The sequence below is a fragment of the Polyodon spathula genome, chromosome 3, assembly GCF_017654505.1.
Source record: "Polyodon spathula isolate WHYD16114869_AA chromosome 3, ASM1765450v1, whole genome shotgun sequence".
Lineage (NCBI taxonomy): Eukaryota > Metazoa > Chordata > Actinopteri > Acipenseriformes > Polyodontidae > Polyodon > Polyodon spathula.
Window position 1 is genome coordinate 37686363 of NC_054536.1, and position 24972 is coordinate 37711334.

General features: G+C 35.5%; 1 protein-coding gene across 2 annotated transcripts in view; it reads left to right on the top strand.

The window, feature by feature from the left end:
• Positions 1–1710: 1710 nt before the first annotated feature.
• The window catches only part of LOC121313060 (aryl hydrocarbon receptor repressor-like), a 95079-nt gene continuing 71817 nt past the window's right edge, over positions 1711–24972 (top strand). The window contains exons 1-3 of one of the 2 annotated variants that reach the window (XM_041245194.1): positions 1711–2041; positions 2531–2601; positions 6229–6410. In XM_041245194.1, the coding sequence (XP_041101128.1) occupies positions 2540–2601; positions 6229–6410 (244 nt within the window). In that variant the 5' untranslated portion in view covers positions 1711–2041; positions 2531–2539. The remainder of the gene's footprint in view (positions 2042–2530; positions 2602–6228; positions 6411–24972) is intronic. The other variant, XM_041245195.1, reaches the window with a different exon arrangement.

Consider the following 24972-nt stretch of genomic DNA (forward strand, 5'->3'; position numbering starts at 1 on the left):
GAAATAATTGGGAACGAGAAAAGGCTGCTTGGCCCATCGTGGTTCACTTCTTAGAACACCATTTACCTCAACTAAGGAAATCTAATGGCAGAATCTACTTTTTTTTCAGTGATTCTAGTGTTTTAGTAAGTACTATTCATTGTATGTACAACTCTCTGTGTTAAAAGTGCTTCCTACCTTCTGTCTTGAACTTAATTTTACTCAGCTTCTAGTTGTGCCCTCTCATCCATCTGTCGGTGCTTAATTTGAAGTAGTGATTTGGGGTAACTTCATCCAGACCATTATGGATTTTATAAACCCTTCTTACCTATCTTTTTATAGGCTGAAGTATCTTCTAAACTATAACAGAACTTGAAGATTTAATTTGTTGTTTCCACAGTCACAAGCATTATCAGGAACTTTTTTTTTTGGCTCGCAGAATAGATGAAATTGTGTACCCAAAGCTAAATCTACCCATGGGTAATGTAAACTAAATGGACTGTAATCGCAGTGCAGAAAAATACTAACTATGGAAAGAATGCAGAAAACAGGCATAGACCCAGGAATTACTGTAGTCCAAATGAAAATGCTTCTCTTTTCTCTTTAAATATGATATATGAAAAACAGCTACAGTCAGGGGACTGGTGACCACATTTTGAACCCTACTGTTGGATTTGCTCTAATTGTTTGTCGATCTGCGTCACATTGCCCCAGGTATGTAAAGGCAGATTCTTTTTTTCTGCCTACATAGACATTTAACTGTACACCACATTACCTAAGTAAGTTAAAGGTGTAGTGTCAAATTCAGTCTTAAACTACTTACATATTGAAGGATGCTGTTGTCTTATAAAACTGTCATCTCTAGATGTGTTTTCTTTTCTACTGTGGAGTATGTCTTTCCTTTGCTTTCTGTGCTGATTGAACAGTTCGTGAATAACCTTCTACTGCTGAAAGCAGTAACAACAGTATGACAAATATAGCTCATATGGTGATTTGCTGACAAGCAGGTTTTGATGGGGGAGGGAATTTGTACCTATCATGCTAAAATCTACTTTGGGAAAAGCAAACAAAGAGGATTGTAATCAAGTTCAGCTTTTTGATACATTAGAATGCACAGATGTATAGAAGCACCTGAGAGAAAGTTGTAAAATCTTAGACATACATTTGATAAGAATCCTTTATCTGTTTATTTTTCAGGATTTCTATAAATATTTTAAGAGTGTGCAGAAAGCTGAACGACGAAAGAACGTAGAAAACAGACACAAAGCATTTTTGTTGAGGAAACAGTGGGACACTGTAGCTTTAAAACACCCTCTATGACAACGTATTAAAATATACAATCTAGGCTGTCATCTGATTTCTATGAAAAAATACGCTTGTATTATAGGTCTATTTAAGTTTGATAATATGTAAACTTTTTTTCCTTTAATCCCAGCACTTTAATCATTGCCCACACAGCCAAAAGGATATGTAATAATAGCGCCTTTTGGTATTTGCGGTTAGAATTTGAAATGTGAATCTCATCCACTGCAGCATGTCCCTGTGAATAATAAATGAAAGCACTGTTTTTATAAATTTCAACATCACAGGAGATTTGTAGTGGATATTGGTATTGCGTGTGATCCCTCCCCTTGCTCTGTACTTTAACAGCCCGTCCTGTGAGCTCTCTCAGTATGTGTGTGTGTCTGTATGTGTCTCTCTCTCTGTCTGTCTGTGTGTGTGTGTGTGTGTGTGTGTGTGTGTGTGTGTTGTGAGTGTAAATGTGAGGCACAGAAATCGCGTGCGAGGAGCTCGCCCTGTCATTCAGCGGAATCCGCCACCTGAAACACAAGGAAGTGAAGGCGACTCATTCGGGTATAAAACATCAACCACATCTGCCTTGAGACGTGCAGACTGACGCAGCATCCATAATAGCGATCGGCTGTACTTCTTCGTTTCCTTGGAATTCAGAATTAAATAAATAAATAAATAATATAAACAAAACAAGTTCATTCATTCGAATGTCACTGCGTAGTAGTACAGTGTTGGAATCAGAATAAAACAAAAAGTGCAAAGCGGTAAGGTAAGTCCTTTGAACACGTTACATCTATGAATAGAAGTTTTGAAGTTACTTTAGGAACTTTGTAATGTTTTACAGGTATTGGCAATATACTAAAAGACTTGCGATGAGATGCGTGATTGCATCTATTTATAGGTTAGTTAATACATTATGAAACCCGTATTTGATTTATACAATGCAAGTATGTGGTAGTCGTTATACTGTCAGATTGTAACACTGTTTTATTATTATTATTATTATTATTATTATTATTTATTATTATTATTTATTAATGTATTTATTTATAACGAGTTAGTCACTGTCATATTAGACGGGCTGTTAATTAGAAGGAATATATTTGCAAGTATTCTGTATTAAAATACGTTTTGTCAACTTTTTGAAGTAGGCTAGGATTAGTGGAAGTGAAATAAGCACATGCAGATCTGAGGTTAATAGAAAAGCAGTTTTATTTTGTAATGCAAAATATTTATCATGCACCTGTTACTGTTTCAGTGCAAGATAATGATTCCACCAGGTGACTGTATGTATGCTGGCAGGAAAAGAAGAAAGCCCATACAAAAACAGTTAAGTATCTCATTAGCTGAATGTTTATTTTCCTTCTTCATCTGCTTGAATCTCTGGTAAAATATAGATGAGTGCTCCCAATGTTAAACATATGCTGGAAAAACTACTATATTGTTAATTAAAATGCTATTGCATTTTCACTTTGTAAAAGTAATTGGAAACATCTTACAACAGATGTCAATTTACATTAAACGGTTATTTACACCAATAAGCCTGCACACAAAACATGATGTCGCTTTCTTCTTTGAATGCTTCATTAAGTGGTATTCAGTGAATCTTTGTTCTTCTTTTGAAAGATGCATTTTAAATGTTTTTAGTTACTGTATTTGGTTCCCAGGACAATATTTGCCTTTGTTATCTTTATCATTAATAAAAAGTCACTGTGGTTGGTAAACAATATGAAACAGTAAATATGGCAGTGACCCAAATTTGACTTTCGGGGACTTCCAGCAGGCGTTCAACAATGCAATGGTAGACTATAAAAGCTATAAAAATGTCGAAATATGGCACAATACTCTAGGCGTTAAAACTGAAGTCAATGTGATATGTAGTTTTGTCAACCTCCAGAGTGCGTTATCTGACTAGAAACTGTTTTGTTACAGATTACTACTGAAGCAGTATTTCACTACACGCTAAAGCTCGTGAATATCAAAAGCACAAAGCTTACATTGAGTTAAAGTGTTTTTTTATACTTGTAACTGTAACTATATATTGTAACTATATCTAACTATTATAGCATGGGTCTTTTAAATACTCTATCCTGATTGGTCAAAACTGGTCACATGGGGGTGTTATAACAGCATATCACCATAGGATGGCACTTTTTTTCAAAACGGGACCAGTGACTAGTAGATCTCCATACGCCACTAGCCTTTAAAAAAAAAAAAAAAAAAGAGAGCCATATTGGAATTGAAACATGACTGATGAGAGTCATGTAAATGTTTGGGAAACTGAAGTGTTTATGAGATATTGAATGAGCCTGAATTGGTCACCAATGGTTAAAAAAATGAGTGGAGAAAGCAAAAGTAAATATTCAAAGCAATTCAAAACTCACCATTCTGATTGCTTAGCACCTCCCTGAACTCTGTCAGAACTACAGTGTTTACCTTTCCGTGATCCTCCTCTGGTTGGCTGCATCTCCTGCTCTGTCTGCTGCAGCCGGTCCCACCCCCTTGGCAGCAGTGATCTGATGCAGAATGTTTATAAATGCGTCTGAACAATTCTTGCCATACCTTTCTGTCCACATAAATTTGTCCAGGTACGATGATATCATCTCTTCTGCTATGCTCTGCATTTTTTACAATTGCTTCTTAACACTGGCCCAAAAAAAAAACTGCAGTTTCACCTGATACTGTTGCAGGTCTTGAAGAAGTGTCTGTGCCATTTAAAGGCAGACTCATTTGTGCTGTGTCATGTTGAAAATGGGCAGTAATATTTTACTTTAAAATTGAATGAACAAATCAAGAATTATAAGAAGTATAACAAACCAAATAAAGAAAACCTGCACTTTCAATTACTTTTTAAAAATGTATACATTTTTGGTTTTATTTTTAAAAAATGTTCTATGGAACTATTTTATCTTAGCTCAGTTTTAGGCTGGAAGATATTTAATAAAAATTACTTCAGGGTATTACCATGTATTTAATACAAATTACTTTGATATTACCATGCCTTAGGCAGTTGAAGCTACCTGGCTTCACCTTGTGTCTTGTTTGTACCTGGAGCGTGGTGATATTAGAGTATATTACATACCCTGTGATGCCTTGTTGCTTACCTTTACGATTCTGGACTTGAATTTTAACATAAGTTGAACAACCATCTACTCGGCTAATCATTGCCTAATAGTAAAAATGAAAAACATGTTGCACTCGACAATAAGCAGTGAAAATAAATAAATATCTGATGTTTCATTTTGTGTGTGTATTTGTGCAGCCTACAGTAGTAAATACATGTTCATCATTTATTTTTACTTACCATGCAGCTGTGTGCATGTTTAAGACTGGTAAGTAATGAATGGGTTTCATATTACTATTGTTATGAATGAATTGATTTGCTAAACTTATAGCATGTGGCTTGACATCTCTATAATATCTCTCAAATATTGAAAGCTATTTATTATTATTATTATTATTATTATTATTATTATTATTATTATTATTAATTAATTAAGCAGATCGATATACCTTTTCACTTAGATATTCATTAACAGAACTGGAACATAATGGACATCTAAAATAAGACAGGGATTCAAGTATTGAATTAGTTGGATGCAATCTCATTGTATGGAAGTACTTTTTTTGACTTAAATGTATTACTTAACTTCTGTAAAAACAACATTTACTTCCTTGACTGAGAGGTCTGCTTTGAGTTTCCCCCAGATGTAATTTAGTGACTCTTATGTTAACTATAAAACACATGATAATGTGGGTTTATGAATATCACCATTTTTTTAGATTCTTAAAACCAACTGTAAAGTTTGTTCTGCAGGTTTGAGTGTTCATAGTAAATACTGGGCTTGGTTCTAAAAGCTCATAACTCCAAATAGTTTTTTCAAAAAGGAAAAAAAAAAACACCCATTAAGGTCACTTTTTTAATTAACAAGCAATGATGTCTCTAACATGTAAAATAGAATCAATATGTGAAAGGAACTATCAAAGCAGTACTAATCATTGGAAGTTTGCAATCATTGTGAGAACACCTTTGAATCTAAAGGTATATTTTCTTGTAACTGTCTTTCAGTCTATCTTTCAATCTATTGAATTAAACAAAAAGTGTAATGGTTGTTGTCACAGTTTCTTTAAAAAAAAATGCTTAAAAAAGCTTGTTAAATGTTGTGGGTCTAAACCTTTAGCAAAAGTCAAGTCAGTTATGTTTCTACATAAAACATCTTGTTTTGATCCTGTTACAAAAAAAAAAAAAAAAAAAAAAAAAAAAAAACTAGTCAGTTTCACACCCCTTGTTTATCATTCCTTATTTGTGTTTGCAGAATCACACTAATAATTTATAATGTGTTCATTGATACATGTAAAGTTCACATACTGTACAGTAACACAAGAGGTTAAATCACATGCTCTCAATTTAAGGCCTCTTACGACAGACAATATAAATGCTGCACTAACATGCACGTAGTATATTTGTTTAGTACATTTTGCCAGCCAATGACAATAGCTTTTCACTTTCAGTTGTTTAAGGTCAGTGTACTCTGTGAATTGTATTGAAGACTTCTACTAATCTATTTTCTACTGTGTTGTAAAGTTAAGGCATTTAGTAACTATGCTAATTACACCTGCTTCATCTTTTCCTTTTACTCTTAAATTACATTTTTGATCATACCCTTTTAAACTGGGATATTTAACTCAATGAAGGAACATTTACACACTTCATACTGTAAGCCACACCCGATCCTAATGACCCCTTTAAGAAAACATAAACTACTGTGGGTGTTCATTTAATGACATTAAAAAAAAAATCCAGTGACTGAAAATGCACTAAAAAAAAAAAAAAAACTATAATAAATACTTTTCATTGACAGCTTTTCTCAGATCAGAACATTTGAGTTCACAGAAGTATTGCAATCTGAGCTTGTCATCATATTAACACTTGTGAAATCCTTTATTCTGCAATAGAAAGCCAGGAGTGGTAAGTGAAAAGTCCAATCCATCGAAGAGACACAGAGATCGGCTGAATGCGGAGTTGGATCGCCTTGCCAGTCTCCTGCCATTCTCTCCGGACATCATTTCCAAACTGGATAAACTGTCTATTCTGCGCCTCAGTGTCAGCTACCTTAGGGTGAAGAGCTTCTTTCAAGGTTGGTCTGTTAACTGTTTTACTAAAATTATACATACATGGTGTCAATAGTAACACAAGAACCCCTATCACACACACCTACTTGTCCACTAACTTAAAAAATGAATGTAATGAACTATCCAAGCACACTTTATGTCCACATAAGTGCACTGATAGAGTAAGGATTACATTGTCAGACAGGTAACACAGCAACAGTGATCTCTGATGTGGTACGGAACAGAACAGCCAGAGCACTTGCTATTTAAAAGGACAGGTCTCAAACACCAGTGCACTAGAGCGGACATGTTGAGCTTTGAAGCAAACTTTAAAGTTATACATGTAACAAGTTGTCAGGATGTTAACAAGCTAAAGAAAAATTACAGGTACGTTATTTAAACAGCTGTAGTAAGAACTACAGCTACTTACTTTTTAAGGCTGCAGTTAGGGTAGTTTTTCAATGTTATGGTCATGGTTCGGGTTCTTATGACTATAGGGAAGTGCTTACTTTAGTATTAGACATACATTGATTAACAGTGATGTTATCATACCCGTGCTCTTTTTATAATGCATTTTGATCCATATTCAGAAAACTTAAAGGGCCCTATTTAGCAAATATGTGCGCAGTCGCTATCGCTAGGGCAAAAATGACAGTGTTAGCGAACCGCTGCGATAGCGCAAGAAAATGTGATTTAGAAGTTGGGTCCCATGCGTGGGCTAATGCATATTAAATAGTTAATCATGCGCTCAGCCAATCAAAGCACAGTGGGGGGAGTAAGGTTACAACCAATAAAGATTCAACTTTTCTTTTAAGAGCACCTCTGCGATAGCGAAAGGAGGGCATTTTGAAACCTAAAAAAAGAAGAAAGGAGACAAAAGTGCAGCAAAATAAAAAAATGTCCAAGAGCCCAAGTGAGGAGGATGACCAGCCCCTCAAGCAAGGCTACGAAATTTTTTTTTTAAAGCAGTCTGGAGGTGGAGAGTGAATACTTACGAAATAAATAAAGTCATCGTTAAGGCTTTGTCTGACCTGCCTGGCACTTACAGCATCTGTAATCTCCACCACTGGTGCTTTAAGTTCAGCATCTGCTTCCCTCAAACCCTGTAATCTTTCCTCTGTAAGTTCAGCATCCCATCCATTACAGAGAGCTATGTTAGTAAAACACATCAAGCCGGTATGATATTACTAACCTTCTGAGGAGTGTACTGTGTGTGTAACTGCACATGTGTGTAATCGATGGCTCCCAGGACACCAGGAAATTTATACCTCCCAAGAAAACCCTGCTTTGTATTTTGTTGCAGCTTGTGAGAGGCAGGGAAGTGGATGTGTTCTACTGCCTGTACGATACAAACACGAAAGCTGCATGTACACCTCGCACTGCACAGCCTACTGGCTCATGTCTGCAGTATACTTTAAAGCCATAAATATTTTCAAGCCTTTTATTATGTGTTTTTCATGAAAAAGAGCAAATATTTTTGGCACAAAATAAAATTCCACTAACAGTATATACTTTATATATTGCAACAGGTAGCCAACATTTCAGGAGCAAAATAGGATTTACGGGTGTGATTTGCCAAATATTTTTGGCTTTACAGTAACCCACAGTACATTGAAACAAGCCAGTGGCATAAAATGTTAGTGCTACAGACAAACTGTGCTCTCCGCACGTCTCCTTCCAGGTCAGCCTGAAGCAGTTGGCCGATCTCAGTGATTTTTTGTGTGTTGAGGCAAAATTGCTGCATATATTGTGTGTCAGACAGGCTCAGAAAAGACAGATGACTTCTAAATATTTGGTGACGTCTCCTCCTTCTCCTAGCTCTTTGTCTGGCGACGTAGAAATCCAGTGTGCACTCCATATTTCCAAGTGTCTTTTGTCAACAATTCAGGGTGAATCACAAATTAACTTTCTAGAGGATACACAACTTAAGTGTTGAAAGAACATGCAAATGTGTAGCAGATCATATCATTTATACAAGGCTAAAGGTTATTTCAGGCAATCGGAGCACAGAAAGCCATTCATTTATTACACATCAATCTGTTAATTAAAATATCATGGCTGAGTGGTTCTACGCTTTTCAGTTCATTTGCTAGTCTTTGACCCTACTGAATGTCATGTTATCATTAACTTTATAGACAAAAACCCAAAATAAAGACAGAAAGAAATAATGTAGTTTATAAAATTGCATCATTGTTTGGGCAACTTAAAATACGTTGTAGTGAATGTATGTTACTGAAAGGGGTACCTGAAAGGTGTTGATATATATATATATATATATATATATATATATATATATATATATATATATATATATATATTCAGGATGAACTGAGAATCCTCTGACTCTTAGACACTAAGATGCCAACTTTCTTTAAGACCACTAGAGGGACAGAGCATAGTTATTCAAGCTGGAAAATCTTTGCTTAGGTGTTAGATGGTAATATAGTGTGACCCTTTAGTTCAATGGTGTCTGCATTTGAGAATGTAATTTGTTTGCCTAAGATGGTTCTGCAACAAAATAATTTCCACACACTCTTTCTTTTATCTCTCTCACACACAAATGTATTAGGATTATAAACATCCCTTAAAAAAAGCCAAACTGACATCATGACCTGGTTTAGTGGTTGCCATTGCCATTTTTGTTATGGTGGTATATGAGTTTGCTATAAGTCCCCCCGTCAACCCCCCGTCAACGGGGGGGGCAGTTGCCCCCCCCGGTGGGGGGGGGTCCACCCCTGATAGGTATACGAAATATTATTCTTTTTCTAATCTAACCCGGATCTGGAATGAAGTTGGTGATGGTTGCTATGTGATGTAATTTCTATGTGATGTAATGTAATCAGCGGCATTCATTCATTTTTGATTGATAGCTCATCATTGTCCAGTGATTATATCAATAACACAGAATTACACTGCACTGTATTATTTCTATAATAATATAATATTATTGATATCATCAGTCAAAGGCAAATGTCGGATATCTGCCACAGCAAGTGGAAAATGGTAGAAATTAAACACAGTTAGACAACGAGGGGAGGATTCACTTGTGGAAGAAACTGTTAATATTGCTTATGACCAGGTACAATTATTTATACATGCGCTAAAGAAAAGCTACCATAGATTTGAAAACAAAATTTAGGCTCATGTGTAGTGCTGTGCTGTGTGTTTTCAGGTTTAGGCTCATGTGTAGGGCTGTGCTGTGTGTTTTCAGATTTAGGCTCATGTGTAGGGCTGTGCTGTGCGTTTTCATGCTTGCATAGCTGCTCTATAAACTCATCGTTGTCTTTCACAGTAGATCGGCAGAAAATAATATATAAGGTGGTACACTACAGTAGTAGATACATTCTGGTTGAAAGGTACTGTTAGAATTACTGTTTTAAAATGTTACATTGCTTAAATATGCATTTTTATTGAAAGAAAATGATTATACACCGTTATACCAGAAAATCAATGGATTTATTTTTCTAACATATTTGTGCATGTTGTTATTAGTTCAGCAAAAACATTAGACTTACAGGCTGGTGTTGATGAAAGTGAGACGCTACCCACTTTTATTTTAGTTTATTCGTGATTATCTGTGTAAACATGTTTTTTAAAACTTTGCTACATATTTCTACTTTCGACATTCACAGGAATGTGGTGCTTATTTAGCCGTTTATGTTCATTGGTTTATGTTTGATACAAAGGGTCATTATTTGTGGAAAGCAGCAAACTTAACTCAAGGTTGTAAGTATGTATCAAATCTAGTGAGATGTACTGTATTCAGAGGGATGCTCTAAAATAGAGTTAAACTGCATTATTACCCCTGGCTCTTTTTGTAAAGCCAATGCAATATGTGATTTTTTTTCATAATGATCTGAAAAAAGAGTAGTATGATGTCGCTAGCTGCTACTGTAAAATGATTTAAAAAAATGATGTTGTACCACTGTGTGTTTTATGTAGCCATAGTTACTGTGTAAAATGTTTACATTACTGAGATAACAGAAGCTGGCAGCAGAGCAATTTGGTTAGTGTTAATGCCTTTACCCACTTTTAAAACATAAACGCTTCAGTGAAAACGACGACCGTATCGTCACACACTATATTACTATAAAATGAGACTTAGTGGAACAACATTTTCGAATTTGTTATAAACCAGTGCCGTGCTTTAAAAATACTTGCATTGCACATTTTGTATAATTTATGTTAAGAATTAAAATGATGTGGACAGAGCGCAGCATGCTAACTCGTTGTAAACTGGACAGTTACTGTTTTTCCTCATTCATGATGCTATGTGGGAAAGAACCCCCCCCCCCCCCCCCCCCCCCCCGAATGTTTCTGAAATGAGGCCCCAGGTGGTGCCAATTGAGAGCAGTGTTTAACTAGCCAGTGTTTTCCCTTGGTAAAATAGTCTTACAACTTCTAACATCTTCTGATTGTACGGATTGGAGTGGATTTACAATATGACTTAGCCAATATCTGCAAATTAGGTCCAACCTGTTTGCATTGGTAATTACTGTCCCTTTTACACACAAGAGTAGTGCTTCAACTCACACAGCACTACCATTTGTACAAAAAAAGGCTGAAAAAGGGAAGTTGCATGACTCAATTTGCCCACGATTACTGTCATTTATATGTTCCTTATATAGAACAATCTGAATCTGCCCAGTCAACATGATTTGCTAAGCTAATTATTTGTGATCCAAATTCTTAGTTACAGTATAAGAGTCATGCAAAGGTGGAATGATGTTTTAATATAAATATATTTACTTGCTTAGCTTCATGTGGACATTGGCACATCACAAAAAACACGTCACAATGTGCACCGAAATACAAATTAACCAAAAGATTAACGCCCATGGCTGTGTGAGAAATAGCAAATTACTTTTGTGATGATGATGATGATGATGATTATTATTATTGTTATTATTATTATTATTATTATTATTATTATTATTATTATTGGAGTCCTGATGTTGAGTAATATCAATCATTTTGGTTTTAATGTAATAAAACAAAATCAAACGTGGCGAACACTTTAAATACAATTTCTCTTGCCAAGGTTAGCTGGAAGAAGGAATATAAAATTATACTTGAAAAAGTGCTCAACTTTTCTGTAGTGCAGTTATGTCTTGCTTCAGCCAGCAATCAAAAAGAAAAAAAAAAAGTGATGTTTTTAAGAGGAGTCAATTATTATCAATTTTATTGTACTTTTCAATGGTTGTTATAAGTTTATATTTTTGCATATTGATTATTGTAATAATGGGAGCCATGACACTTCCGTTCGGTGGTACAGTATGTGGTAGCACTGTATTAGTAATGGACTGTATTATTATTATTATTATTATTATTATTATTATTATTATTATTATTATTATTAGTTGTAGTAGTAACAATGGTAGATCTAATTCCGTTTTTAAATACAAATTCGTACTTCTGCTTATATGCACTTGTTAACCAGTGCATATAAAAGGGCTGTAATACTTTTGCTTTATACTTGAGGACGTACAATACAATGTTATTTTGTTATTATAAAACAAAACTGTTACTTAGTTCCCATTGACACCCAACCTTTTAACAAAGTTGCTGGAATGTTTAAATTGAGTTACGTTGTTGCTAACAGGTTGTGTGTTAGAACTTCTCAATGTGAAGCTAGTGGTCTAATATAAACGCTGGTCTCAAATAATCTCCAGTCTCCAATACCTGCCAGGGCGGCTGGCAAATATTGTAAAAAAATGCCAGCGATGTTTAATTGAAGTTTTTCGGTATGTCAGAAAGCAAAATGAATTTATGATGTGCGTAAGATTACACAATCCCCATGTAAAACCTGTATATCTGCATTTTCAGCTTTTGCTTAAAACTTTCACACTTATGATCAGAAACCAACCAATTTAATATAATGTCTTGATGAAAGCATTAACAGTGGATAGTACAATAATGTACCCAAAGTTTGTTTTCTTAACATGTTTGTGAAGTTGAAATGATGAGTAATATATACAGTACTATATATAGTTTTTTTATAATCTGCCTACTAGGGATGTGTACCAGACCGGACACCAGTTACAGGTCCGGTTCACGTTAAGGAAGTCCGGCTGGTCCACCTTCTATATTTTATACAAACACTGGACCCACTAACTTTTTTCTCTGTGCGTTTAAAGTGGTTGGAACAAGGGTAATATTGGAAGCATCCACAATATGTAAAACACTACTCCTTAAGACCTTAAGCAATATTTTTTTTTAAAGCTCTGCAGTAAAAATTTATATAAAAATGCATAAAAAGTCTTAAATGAGAAGGTCAGTGTGTAAAAGACATTCTACAACAGGAAAAAAAAAATCAAAATAGTGCTCATACAACAAACCCCCATAATGTGTTTACTTATGTATTCCCAAATGTGTTTTTACTACAGTCTCTCATTACACTTCCTCTATTCCATTTTCTTCCGAGAAGTATTTTGCCGTGGCAACGGCCACATAAACTCCTATGAGCAGTTTACTTTTCATATTAAATTGAAACGGTAAACTTAAAACTGTACAGCAAAATTACCTTTAGCTTTTTTTTTTTTTTAAATATAAAAACAATATGTTACCTTGTGCAAATAAATATAGGCATCAATCAAATCCACTTTTTACACAATTGTTATGCCAAATTGATCATCATATATTGCTTAAATATATACTATATATTGATATATTGTTTAAATTCATCTAGCAGACTCGCATCTCTATTTGAATTTAATTTGTGAATGTTTGTCAGTGTTTCAAAAACTCTAGGCCAAGTTTTACTAAACATTTTTTAATTGATAAACAATTACCATAACAAATATTTTCGTAATATTTTGCCGAAAACATAACAACACAATATTTTCCTAATAAATCTGAGTTCTTAACTGTAAACAGGAATATGTTTAAAGCTTGGAACTCAATATCTGTTTCAAGGTGTTGTTTACATTTACACTGCGGTTTGAGGTTCAAGCTACATCTGCATCTCTTCCAACACCATGTTGATGGCAACTGAAACTACTGTTAAAAAAAAATGACAATTTATATTACAGTAGGCCTAATCTTCAACAAGACATGATGCACACATATACTGTGCGTACAAAAAAAAAGGGCTGCTCTGTTTTATCCTGTTTCAGTTTGCTATATTTTATATTATCTAGTGCAGTGGTTCTCAACCTGTGGTCCATGATTAAACAGCTCCAAAAATGTGGTTTCGCAGTTCTTACAGAAACCCATTTCACAATTACATGTTGTGCTACTACAGTGTATTATTAGGCAACACAACAAACAGCTTTAACCACATTATATAATTATAAGATATGTATGTAGCCTGCATTTTTCCCTGTTATCTGTTTTCTTTTATTATAGCTGTACTTATAAATTCATATATATTACAGCTCCCATTGATGCAATACCAAGCATCACCTTCAAAGCCACCATTAAATGAAACAGCTTTCTAATGTGAAACAAATACTAAATAAATAAAGCCCCTTTCACACTGGCAGTCATACCCGAGTGCCGACCCGTTTTCTGGCCACCCAAGTCACAATCTCACGTAGTGTGAAACCATGTACCTGGGTCATTGAGTCAGACAAAATGCATGACTGACGTTCATAAGCCAGACAGCCACGCCTGCCTGAAGATTTAACTTCCGCAAGGAACGTTTCTGTTTATTCTGTTTAGACTATTTGTAGTGAAGGCGATTGCCCAGCCTACAACAGGTTAGTCTTGTGTTTGAACCTTTATTTTGGCCCTTTGTCTGTTTGTTTAATAAATGTACAGGGTCGGTATTGGACTGGACTGGTTTTGTGCGGTACAACTTGCATGCCTGCTGAATATTTGCAATATATTAAATAAAAGCTTGTACATACTAATGATTGTATCTCACCGGCAATATTCCTGCAAAACACACCTTTATTATGTCAGATGGAACAATGGTAAAAGTGCACCTTTATAAACCAGTTGTGACAGTTCAGACATTATTATTATTATTATTATTATTATTATTATTATTATTATTTAGCAGATACTTTTATCCAAAGCAACTTACAGAAATTAAACAAAATATTACAGGCAATATTGCAGATAGCAAAATATTATACAGTGTTACAGGCAATAAAAATACAAAACAAACACATATGTAGTATATACTAAATAAATATAAATGAAAATACAAAAAGGTATATCAACAGGAATTTACAAATAAAGCTTGAATGCGTGGGTTTTGAGAAGATGGTGGAAAGCAGCAAAAGACTGAACAGTCCTGAGAATAACCAGTAGCTGGTTCCATGAAATACATGAAAGATGCAACCATTTCTCATGTCTTCATCGCTGAAGAGATGTGATAGGAGTGTTGTGGCATATAAGGAAGGCTTCCTCTATTTGATCCTAATGTCATTTATTAGGTGGGTGCCATTCACCACCTGTGAGAATGAAAATCATTGTTATGAATTCAGATACAATAACAGTGGGGTATATTGTTTTGCTGTAGACCTAAGTGTACAATTAGCCCTTTCTGGTAATTTGCACATTAGGTTTTGTTTTACATCTAACATAACCCACTGCTATAAGGGGCAATAACTTACAAATGTGTCATTGTCCATTTCAGCCACCCTGATTTCCTCAGTTTCATTTAGAGGCGCTGTGGCAAAGTGGTTGGTAAGGGGAACAGGTGTAGCGGTTTAGCGGTGCAGGAGTGATGAACAGACAACAGTGATTCAGTGAACAAGGTGTTTTAATTCGTAATCCAGGTCTGGTGACCGATAAATAATAACTCCACGGCTATACACACCAATGTGTATAGCGCGGAGAGAACAAAAACTGGCACAGTCCTGAACAAAACACAAGACGCGGTCACCAGTCCTGGGTGCGTGCAGACGTGCAGGTGCCCGGTGTAGACACAGGTTTGTGCTCTGTGTAGTGGTGCTCCGGATAGTGCTTTTCTTTCAACAGCTCCGGAGGTGTGCGTTAACTGTCTAATAGTGTGACAAAAAGACATACAGTGACTCACAGACAAAAATAAACACACAACACGTAAATCCTTTACACTGAGAGCTCCTCTCTCAATCCTTCTCTCTCTCACTGTTTAACCCCAACGAAGGAAAAGATCATCGTTACCCTGGCCCCTATATGTAATCCCGCATGATATCTAGGTAAACGTTTGCAGCTGCCTGATTACTTGCAGCTGCCTCTCGTTTACCTTTCAAATCAATACGGTCTTACAACAGAGTCTTGCTTCTTTCCAGGCTGACCCACTTCCCTGACCCGGGAAACGAACTGTCAGGCCAGCCCTTCCAGATACTTCTCCTCCCGTTCACAGGTCGGGAGGAAGATTCATCACCAGAACTCATCTTTCCGTCACAGGCACCTAAATACAAAACAACATTCAATGCAACACTTCACTGAGTTTATTTCCCTGACCATAAATGTAATATTAAGTACAGAACATCAGCATGACTCCTTGTGTGAAGCACAGACGCAGGATGCTGGTTAAGTGAAAATAATTTTATTAAATAATAAAGAAACAAATGGTACGATGGCCAACAAAAAACAAAAAAATCAAACACCACACGCACCTGGCTCCATACACACCTTCTCACTCGCAAACACTCACCAACCACTCTCCTTTTATACAGGTGCCTGGGCTAATTGGGCAATGCGCAATTCATTAGCGCCAGGCACCTTCCACACATTCTTCACACATTCATTCACTCACAAATCCACGTACCAAACTAACTCACATTCACTCTGCAACAAAACACACACAGACACCCCCCCCCCCGACCACCATCAAATTTTACCATCTATTGAAACGTGGCGTTCCTCACACAGACAGAATTATTCAGGGCTTCTCTGCTGAAATGGACACTGTCATGGTTGCCCAAAGAATGATGAGAAATGGTGAAGTTTACCATAGCCTCATCTATAAAACAAACGGAGCGCTGTAAGTTATTTAGTCTGTTTCCAAGAAATTGGCAGTGAGGTTAGTTTTGGTCAGGTGGAGTATTTTATCAAAGATGGGAATAATGGTTTTTTTTATGGGATATCAGTTCACTGCTGTGAAGAAAACCAGGGATTACAAGTTTATAAAATGTTCACAGATACAGAGTAGAACTGTCTGGGTACCTAGTGATGATGATGGTGTTGATGGATATGTTTCATCAGTATTAAAAACCTATCAGCATGACTAAAAATAGTTACTTTGAAGAATCAATATATTGTCCAATACTGAATGTCTGAAAATAGTAATCTTTCCATTAATTTATGCAAAACAAATACTGAGTGTACACTTGCATTTATTTTGACAAAAAAACATTATAGTCTATGAAGGGTATAATTCCGGAGGGCACTGAATATACTGTTGTGTGTACACAGTATATATGCTTCATTAATTGTATTTCTTGTATTGTATGTATTCCCAAGCCAGAGATGATGGTCTCTATTTTGAAACTTTATGAAGGTCATGTTTTTAAATACTATGGGCCAAGCTACAGCTCAAAGAAACCATAACTGTTGTGGGGGGGTCTAAATGCTGTTTTACAAGCAATTCAGTAGTACATTTCTGTTGCTCTGGATAAGGGCTAAGCACATAAATAAAAATATGTCTAATGTGACAGAATTTTGGTTAGCCAGACTTTTTGTTTTTATACTCAATTTTTATTTTAATTTATATTGCTTATGTTGTTCACAAACCTGACAAATCTATTTCTAGTTGACTCCTGATATTTCCTAACATGCTCAAATTCCTGATCAAGATCTTTAGCTTTAATAGCAATGGGATCATATTCCCTACAGGATTGTGTCCAGGATCTTGTTCCTGAATAGGATTTTGGAACAGGATACTGTTCCTGCACAGGATTTAGAGCAGGATCCCATTCCTGAACAGGATTTTGAGCAGGATCCCATTTCGGAACAAGATTTTCACTAGGATCCTGTTCCTGAACTGGATTTTGTGGACATCCCAACAACGTTGTTTTTTCAGGAGTTACTGTCCTTATGGGGACATTTTCTCAAATTTTGTCCCCTCATTGATAGTAATACCTGACCACACACACACACACACACACTCACACACAAATGATTATTTTAAAGACAGAATTCAGGTCTACAAAGTCTGTGAGTTCAGATGGTCCAGTTATAGGATGTTTTAATTTACAAAACCTTGTTTTATTTTAACAAAGATGAGTGTGCACAGTGTGCAATCTATTAAGATGCTTGTGTAATTTGTCCAGATATTGGATCCGTGGATCCTGTTAAGATTTCTACCAGGGAAGGCATAGTTAGTAGCTATATACTGCTTGTTGCTATGTAAAGTATGCAGAGGAATGTAGTGTTGAGAACCAATAGGGCTTCGAAAACTGTGTGCGTTGTGATAGGAGTGTGTAATACAGCAAACTCATAAAGGGATGACAAAATGTGCGTGGTATGTATGGAGTGGGTTTTGCACCGCTTTGCAGCTATTTATGAAAATTACGGGATCAAACAAACAAAAAAATATATAAATAAAAATACAAATAACTGACTCATGCAATGTTCCCTCTTGTACTGGCGGTCTTTAGCAGAAATATTTCGTTGAAGGTATTTTAAAGAAATCGTGCAGCTCTATGTGCTATGTTCAATTTACCGAAACCTAAACCGGCTGCCAGGTAGTGGATCAATATCTTTTGCTCTAATTATTTTTAGGTGCTAAAAATATATATATATTTACACCATTCTTTCAGAAATGGGATTTTTCACAAGGGACTTGGGTTAAATTAATTTACTATAGGTTACAAGTTTTGTTATAGTTCAGAAACCATATATACAAATCTGAATCAGTTTTCTTATACTTAAACTATAACAATTATGGGAAACATCTATATAAGAAATATTTACAATAACATGGACTCACAACATAACAACATTCTTAAATATGTAAAACCTTTCTTTTAAAAAAGGCCACTCCATCTTTAATATGTATATTGAAAACAGACACAATGTCTATATTAGGAACACTTTTACTAAGGGCATGGTTTAGGTCAATGTGTTGGAAATGCTGAATTGTTTTATGCTGTGTGAGTGAACATGACAAACTAAATTTCAAAAGATGAAAAGCAGTTAAGATCCTTGTGAGCAGAGCAATTGAATCACATACTGTAAGGGAGCAATTGCCCTCTTTGAAGAGTGGCAGAGGACAGTTGTTAAGGGGAATGAATGCTCCAGTTATGTACTATAAAACTTGCGTGACTGCCTTCTGCCCAGAGGCCTTATTTGTAATACAGAAGAAAGGAAAGTATGTCCTAAGTCTTCTACTGTAAATAGAGGATATGAAAGTTTTAGTATTACTGGATTCAGGGATTGACTTTGTTGTTTTTAATGACATAATGCAGTATATACTACTGGAATGGCTTTGAGGTTAAATGTAATGGTTAAAAATGATACGCCCTATGCGCCAGTATATATATATAAATATATATATATATATATATATATATATATATATATATATATATATATATATATTAATACATTTTAACAATTTATAGTAAGAAATGAAATTATGTAAAAAAAAACACAAGTAACACACTTTCTCAAAAGAAAATTGCAAATTGGAATTGGTATAAACTTTTCTGTAAGGATAGCGCTATTAAGAACATGTATAAACAATGTTTATAGTTTTGGCACATTAATATTTACCCATAATAACCATGCAAAAATAAAAAATAAACAGCTCAAGCATATTTGACTGGGCCTTCAAGGTTACATTATGTTATCCCCATGAATGATTAAACATCCTCCCCATGCCAGCTGCACCCTTTCTGGCAGAGCCCCTATAGCTTGCGTGCAAAACCAGGAAATTCCATTTTCCCCAGCAATGCCAAAGTGCTTATATTCATCAGATAACGTGATTCCAAAAATAAATTACTACAATCAAAAGCAGGCAAGTTTGACGTTGTAGATCTGAATAATAAACTACATCACTTGGCATCATATCATTAATGCTCTTTTTTCATGGTATCCATTTATTTGCCCCTTTCTGTTTTCCATGATAATGTCCTCCTGCCAAAGATTAATTGCATGTGTGTTACTTGTCATAAGAGCTGTTTTATTATCAAGCTTAAGTAGAGTTAATGGAAATGGGACCAACATGCTTAGTTTTTCCAGTAGTTGGTCAGAAATTAGAAACAATCCTTACTATATATTCTCTAGGCCGGTGTAAATATTCTGTACCATATATATGTATGTATATATATATATATATATATATATATATATATATATATATATATATATATATATATATATATATATATATGCACCACAAGAGTGGGTATATCTAGCGTGGGATATATTTTTGTTATCTCACTTGAGTGGAATAACATAAGTTGAATAACATGTGTACCAGGACTTTTTTTTAATGTCTTTGTTTTGTTACATTCCAATCCAGTGGTGTGCTACTGAAATTCCGGACGGAGGTGTGTGACAGTAGTTCAAACAATACATGTTTTATAACTACTTTCAAATGACTTTGGAGTAAAACGTTTTGAGCATTTGGAACAACATATATTTGAGAGAATTTTGTACTGTGTGCTATGTTTCTACCAAATTACAGTGTAAGTGATTCATAAGTCAGTAAAGACCATTGTACCCAGCATGTGAGAAATCTGGCAAAACAGCTGATAACACATTGATGTTTCTACTGCATCCAGTCAGGAAAATTACTCATTTTACGTGGGAACTCTAGACTTCATTGGATCACTAAGATTTATGGAGAGACTGGGAGTATCTGATAAACAAAGCAACAGAGACTGAATTGTTGTTGTTACTCCCTTTTCAAATGGAACTGGTGCCTGAACCTTATTTGGATTGAGCTCATAAACCATATTTATTCCCAACCATATTTATATCCTGTACCATTAGTCTGCTAGAAAGACCTGAGGAAGTGATACATTCTGCTTTGACCTTGAATGTCTGGCTCTCAACCAAATGTGACGCCTGCTTCCTTCTCCAAAGTTCCTCTTGATGATGCATAGTGGTTGGAAAGTAGTATCTATACTACCTCATATATGCAGTAAAAACTCTAAGTTAAAAAATGCACTTCATAAACTGTTTTATACTGTTGTCCTTATTCGTTTCTTCCTGAATAACCACCACTTCCATTTTTTATGTAACTATAAGCATGTTTTGTACAGTATGTTTAGATTCTTAGTTGACTACATTAGACTATCACTGTACCGCTGCAATACAAACCTTGCCAGTCTTAAAATACCAATGATTGTTCTACAAGACTATGTGCCTACATACCATATTATACAAGGTGGAACAGTGGCTGAATCGGCTTTTTTGTGACATGGGAATGCTTTGTTTTTGTTGAGAAAATACACTTGGTTCTGGTTAAGTAGTCCCCATTTAATGATGTCAACACAAAAAACAATTAAATATATTTGACTCAAGTAACACGATAGTCATGGTGTCACATAAGTTACGGTCCTGTGTGAAGTCACAATACACATATTACAGAGAAAAAAACAGCTTGTCTGCAACTATGTGATATATTCAAACATTAATACAGCTGCTGATTTCTTATTTGTGGGCAATTGGATCCCAAAAGACACCAATATGTTCTTACGCAATGTTGTGTAAAACTTGTGACAAAACTATTGTGTGGTTATTTACCTCACTCTCACTAAGTTCAGAATAAACCTCTGAAATAGGTCATGATAATGATGCTTTAAATGTTAGTGGTGAGATTTAAGAGTCTTAAACTCCTGTCTTGTATATTTAGCTGGCAAACTAGGGAATCAATTATTTAAAAACCAGAACATTTTACATTAAATAATTTCATCAACCAGCCCAAAAACAAAACTCATTCTATGATAACTGTAGATGTAACAACAACATCTTGACCACATATGAAACTTTCTATCAGGTGTTAAATGGTTATTACCCTTCCAGTGCATGGTTGAGTGGATGCTTTTCCATGGGAAATACCAGTTCAGAACCCTGACAGAACTCTTAGTAAGCCTATATTTTTGAACAAATATAGCATACTGGCACTGATGTGGTGGACTACCAGTATAAATTGGTCTGTACCCATGGGATACTATTGGTAAATCAACGTACAGTATTCATATGTCACCACTGCTACCATTGTACCAATGGCTTATACCACTGTACAGCAACTGCATTGCCTTTGAAGACCATTTGTTAAGTTCTGATTGGCTCCCTGACATACTGCTATTTAGAATGTGAAGAGCTATGGGCTAACAAGAAAGGCATTGAGAGACTATGTCTGTAATAATAAGCATTGCAGTCAGATAAATCTGCAGCCTACCAAGTACAAAAGCACAGGTTGATTGTCATCACCTGCATTCATATAAATTGGCCATTGTGTTTATTTAAGAAAGACATAAAAAGGACATGTTATGACAAGACCATACAATTGAAATTAAAATTTGAATAAACATCTTCAATGTCAAATTACAACTAAAAACTATTGTAATTTACTGTTATTATTTACTGTATTCATCTGGAGAACTTTTTCATCCTTCAGAATAACAGCAGAATATGAAACAATGAATAAAAAATAATTGACTAAGCAGCAAAGCATGCCAGGCTCAGCTCGTACCTTCAAAACTACTTTATACTGCAGTATACTGTTTATAAAATATATAATTCAGAAGGGTATATTTTGTGGATGAATTAAGGTAAAATAAAACATTGTATTTAATATGACTGCAACTACTGTACTACTACTAAAACTACCATGCACCCACTACGAACCTTACTAATAACAAGAACCATTGCCAGTAGTTGTAATTAACGTACACTGTGTTGCTACAGCATTGTAATATATGCCCAGAAATCATTCAGTTATGCTTTTATAATGTTCCAAACTTTAAAAAGTGATTTTAAATGGGACGTCACTCCGTCAACTGAAAACAGAAAAAGAGCAAAACATGTCTGTAGCAGGGGGAGATCTGTGCTGACTCTGCTGGCGTGTTCACGGTGCTGCAGGAAGAGGGCGGCAGTCGTCCAACAACTGCCTGTGAGTCATGGCAGTGACACGGGGAGGTGAGAAGGTGGATGTGTGGACTTTCCCCCTCTCTGAATGGCTGAGAGGCGAGTCTTGGGGAGTTTGTTAGCCCTATAAGTTAACGCTTTGTTGTTTCGTCAGGTCTGCCCTTTTAAACGCGCCGAGAGTGTGTAAGTGCTGGTCCAGGACTGAGAACCAGTCGGGAGCGATCGAAACGGAGTGTTTCAGAGCGAGACAGTGAGGGCGGGGAACCCTTGGGCAGACCCCGAAATATTATAGCCGAGCAGGCTAGTTAGCCGGCAGCGTAGGTCGGTGATCCGGGATGCGACCGGGATATCGCTGCAAAGTGCAGCACCTTTTCTTTGTAGTTTTATTGCTGTTTTATTTTCCCTTTTTTCTTTTTGCCTTCTATTTTTGAATTATTGTTTGACGCATCTGCGAGTGCGCCTGCACCCTGAACTGTTTACCGTTTGCTTGGTATTCCCGTGGTTCCGTTTACCATAGTTGGTAAGCAGACCACGGACCAACAGTGCCCTGTGCGGTGTTGTCAAGTTCACCTGTCTGTCTCCTGAGTCAGTGAATTACCCACCACCCTTCTGCAATGACTTTGAAACTAAACATATCAGGCAAGGTCCAGTCCTTATAAAAGTTTGCCATAGTAAAAGTGTAATAAAGCATAGTGAAAGCATGGTAAAGCATACATAAGCATTGTAAAGAATAGCAAGGTATGGTAAAGTTTATGAATAAACATTGCAAATCTGGGTCAGTTATGGAAAATCCATAGTATAGCCATGGGAAAAACATGGCAAAACTGCACAAATACTGTACAGAAATGCCTGACTAGTAGGGATTGCTGAAGCGTGCTGCGGTGAACCATGAATTGTCTTCATTTTCACTGAGCACATAATTGTATTGCTTTTCATGATTTTATTTAGTGATTTAAATGTGACTATATGTGAAATATTTTGTTTTCACATACATATGTATCACATTTATATGCAGTTTAAAAAAAGTAAAAAACTATTTTCTGTTGGGCTGCTGTTTCGATACCCACCAGTGAATGTGATGGACATTAAAGAACTCAAAAGCTGAGTAGGTTGGGTTGAGATCAACAATAGAAAGCTTTATCTCATGATAGCATCACCATGCTTGGATTCTAGATTACTTGACTTTTTCACTGTCGCTGGGCATGACTTCAATTATTTTTTGGGTGTGGGAGGTTTTAGTGTCATTTTTCCACTATCAGCATGTTTGCATGCTTTGAAATGGAAAACAAACGAAGGCAATGTTCAGCTGGTGCTATGCAAAGTTTTGCATTTTAATACCACTGCATACAGCCCAGGCGTGAATGATATCAATCATTTTAATGTTGTGAAAAAAACATGTGTTTTTAATTCCCATTGTTTTCTGATATAGTAGAATAATATACAGCAGTATACCAATGGTTATACTCTGATGTTTTTAAATAGAAGTACACTGTAGAAGATTTTAAATAAACAAACATCTGTTTGTAGCAGCAGTGTTGTGCCAGTATCGTTATCATACCAGTACAATTCTGAGTAAAATGCAATACTACATTTATGTATAAAGTCGCTTGGTTTGGGATATAGTCACACAAGGCAATGATGAAAAACCTCCCATAGGGTCTGCATATTATAGAGTTAATTTATTATGGGCAGCAAAAGAGCTGTGTGTGAATTAGATCTCCGCTCATTCACTCAGTTTTATGTAGTTAATTAACCATGTGGTATGGTCTTCAACATCTCCTATTTTTCTGTGCCAGTACCAAAATTCAGCACTCTGTTAGATAACCCCTGCAAGTGACTTATTTAAGCATTGTACATACCAGTAATCAAAATTAAAATAAAATGTACAGTTGAGTGGCTTCATAGTACAGTATCTGGATAATAATTGGCATATTTGATAATTCTTTCATGTTGAGTTAGTTGGGGGAAACAACTACCATATTACAGAAAAAAAAAAAATCACTAGGGAGTTAAATAAACCAGATTCCGGATTTAGTTACCTATTTTCATTATATCTTTTTGCTAGTCAATAATTAAAAAAAAAAAAAGTATATGAATGAGCATACCTTTTGACATACATTTCAAGCAGTATGTGTTACATGATTTTTTTTTAACGTATGATAATATGTGTTTCAATTAGGTGTATATGTAGTGTCAACCAGTCAAATAAATGCAATTGATTAACATGTTTATCCCATTATAAATTATCATCATGCTCCAATAAAAGGTACATGTTATTTTCTAGTATTTCAGTGAAAACAGTTTTGTCACATCATGTTGACATGTTACTTAAATATGTATGAAAACGATGAGAGCATTTTGACAAAGTTATAGGTACTTTTTGTAAATACAGAAATCTGATTGGCTGATCTTTCTTACATCATTTATAATATAACTACAGTACTTTATAGTTAAAGTGTTATGTGTAAAAAGTAGTCTTCACTCATGGGCCTCTGTAGGTAAATGAAAAAGATAATGCATTACCAAAGCTGTAATAGTTAAGTTTGTTGAAAATGTCCCCTGTCTGTTTAAGAAGCTTTCGTGTAGTTGTGGTGTAGTAAACTCCAC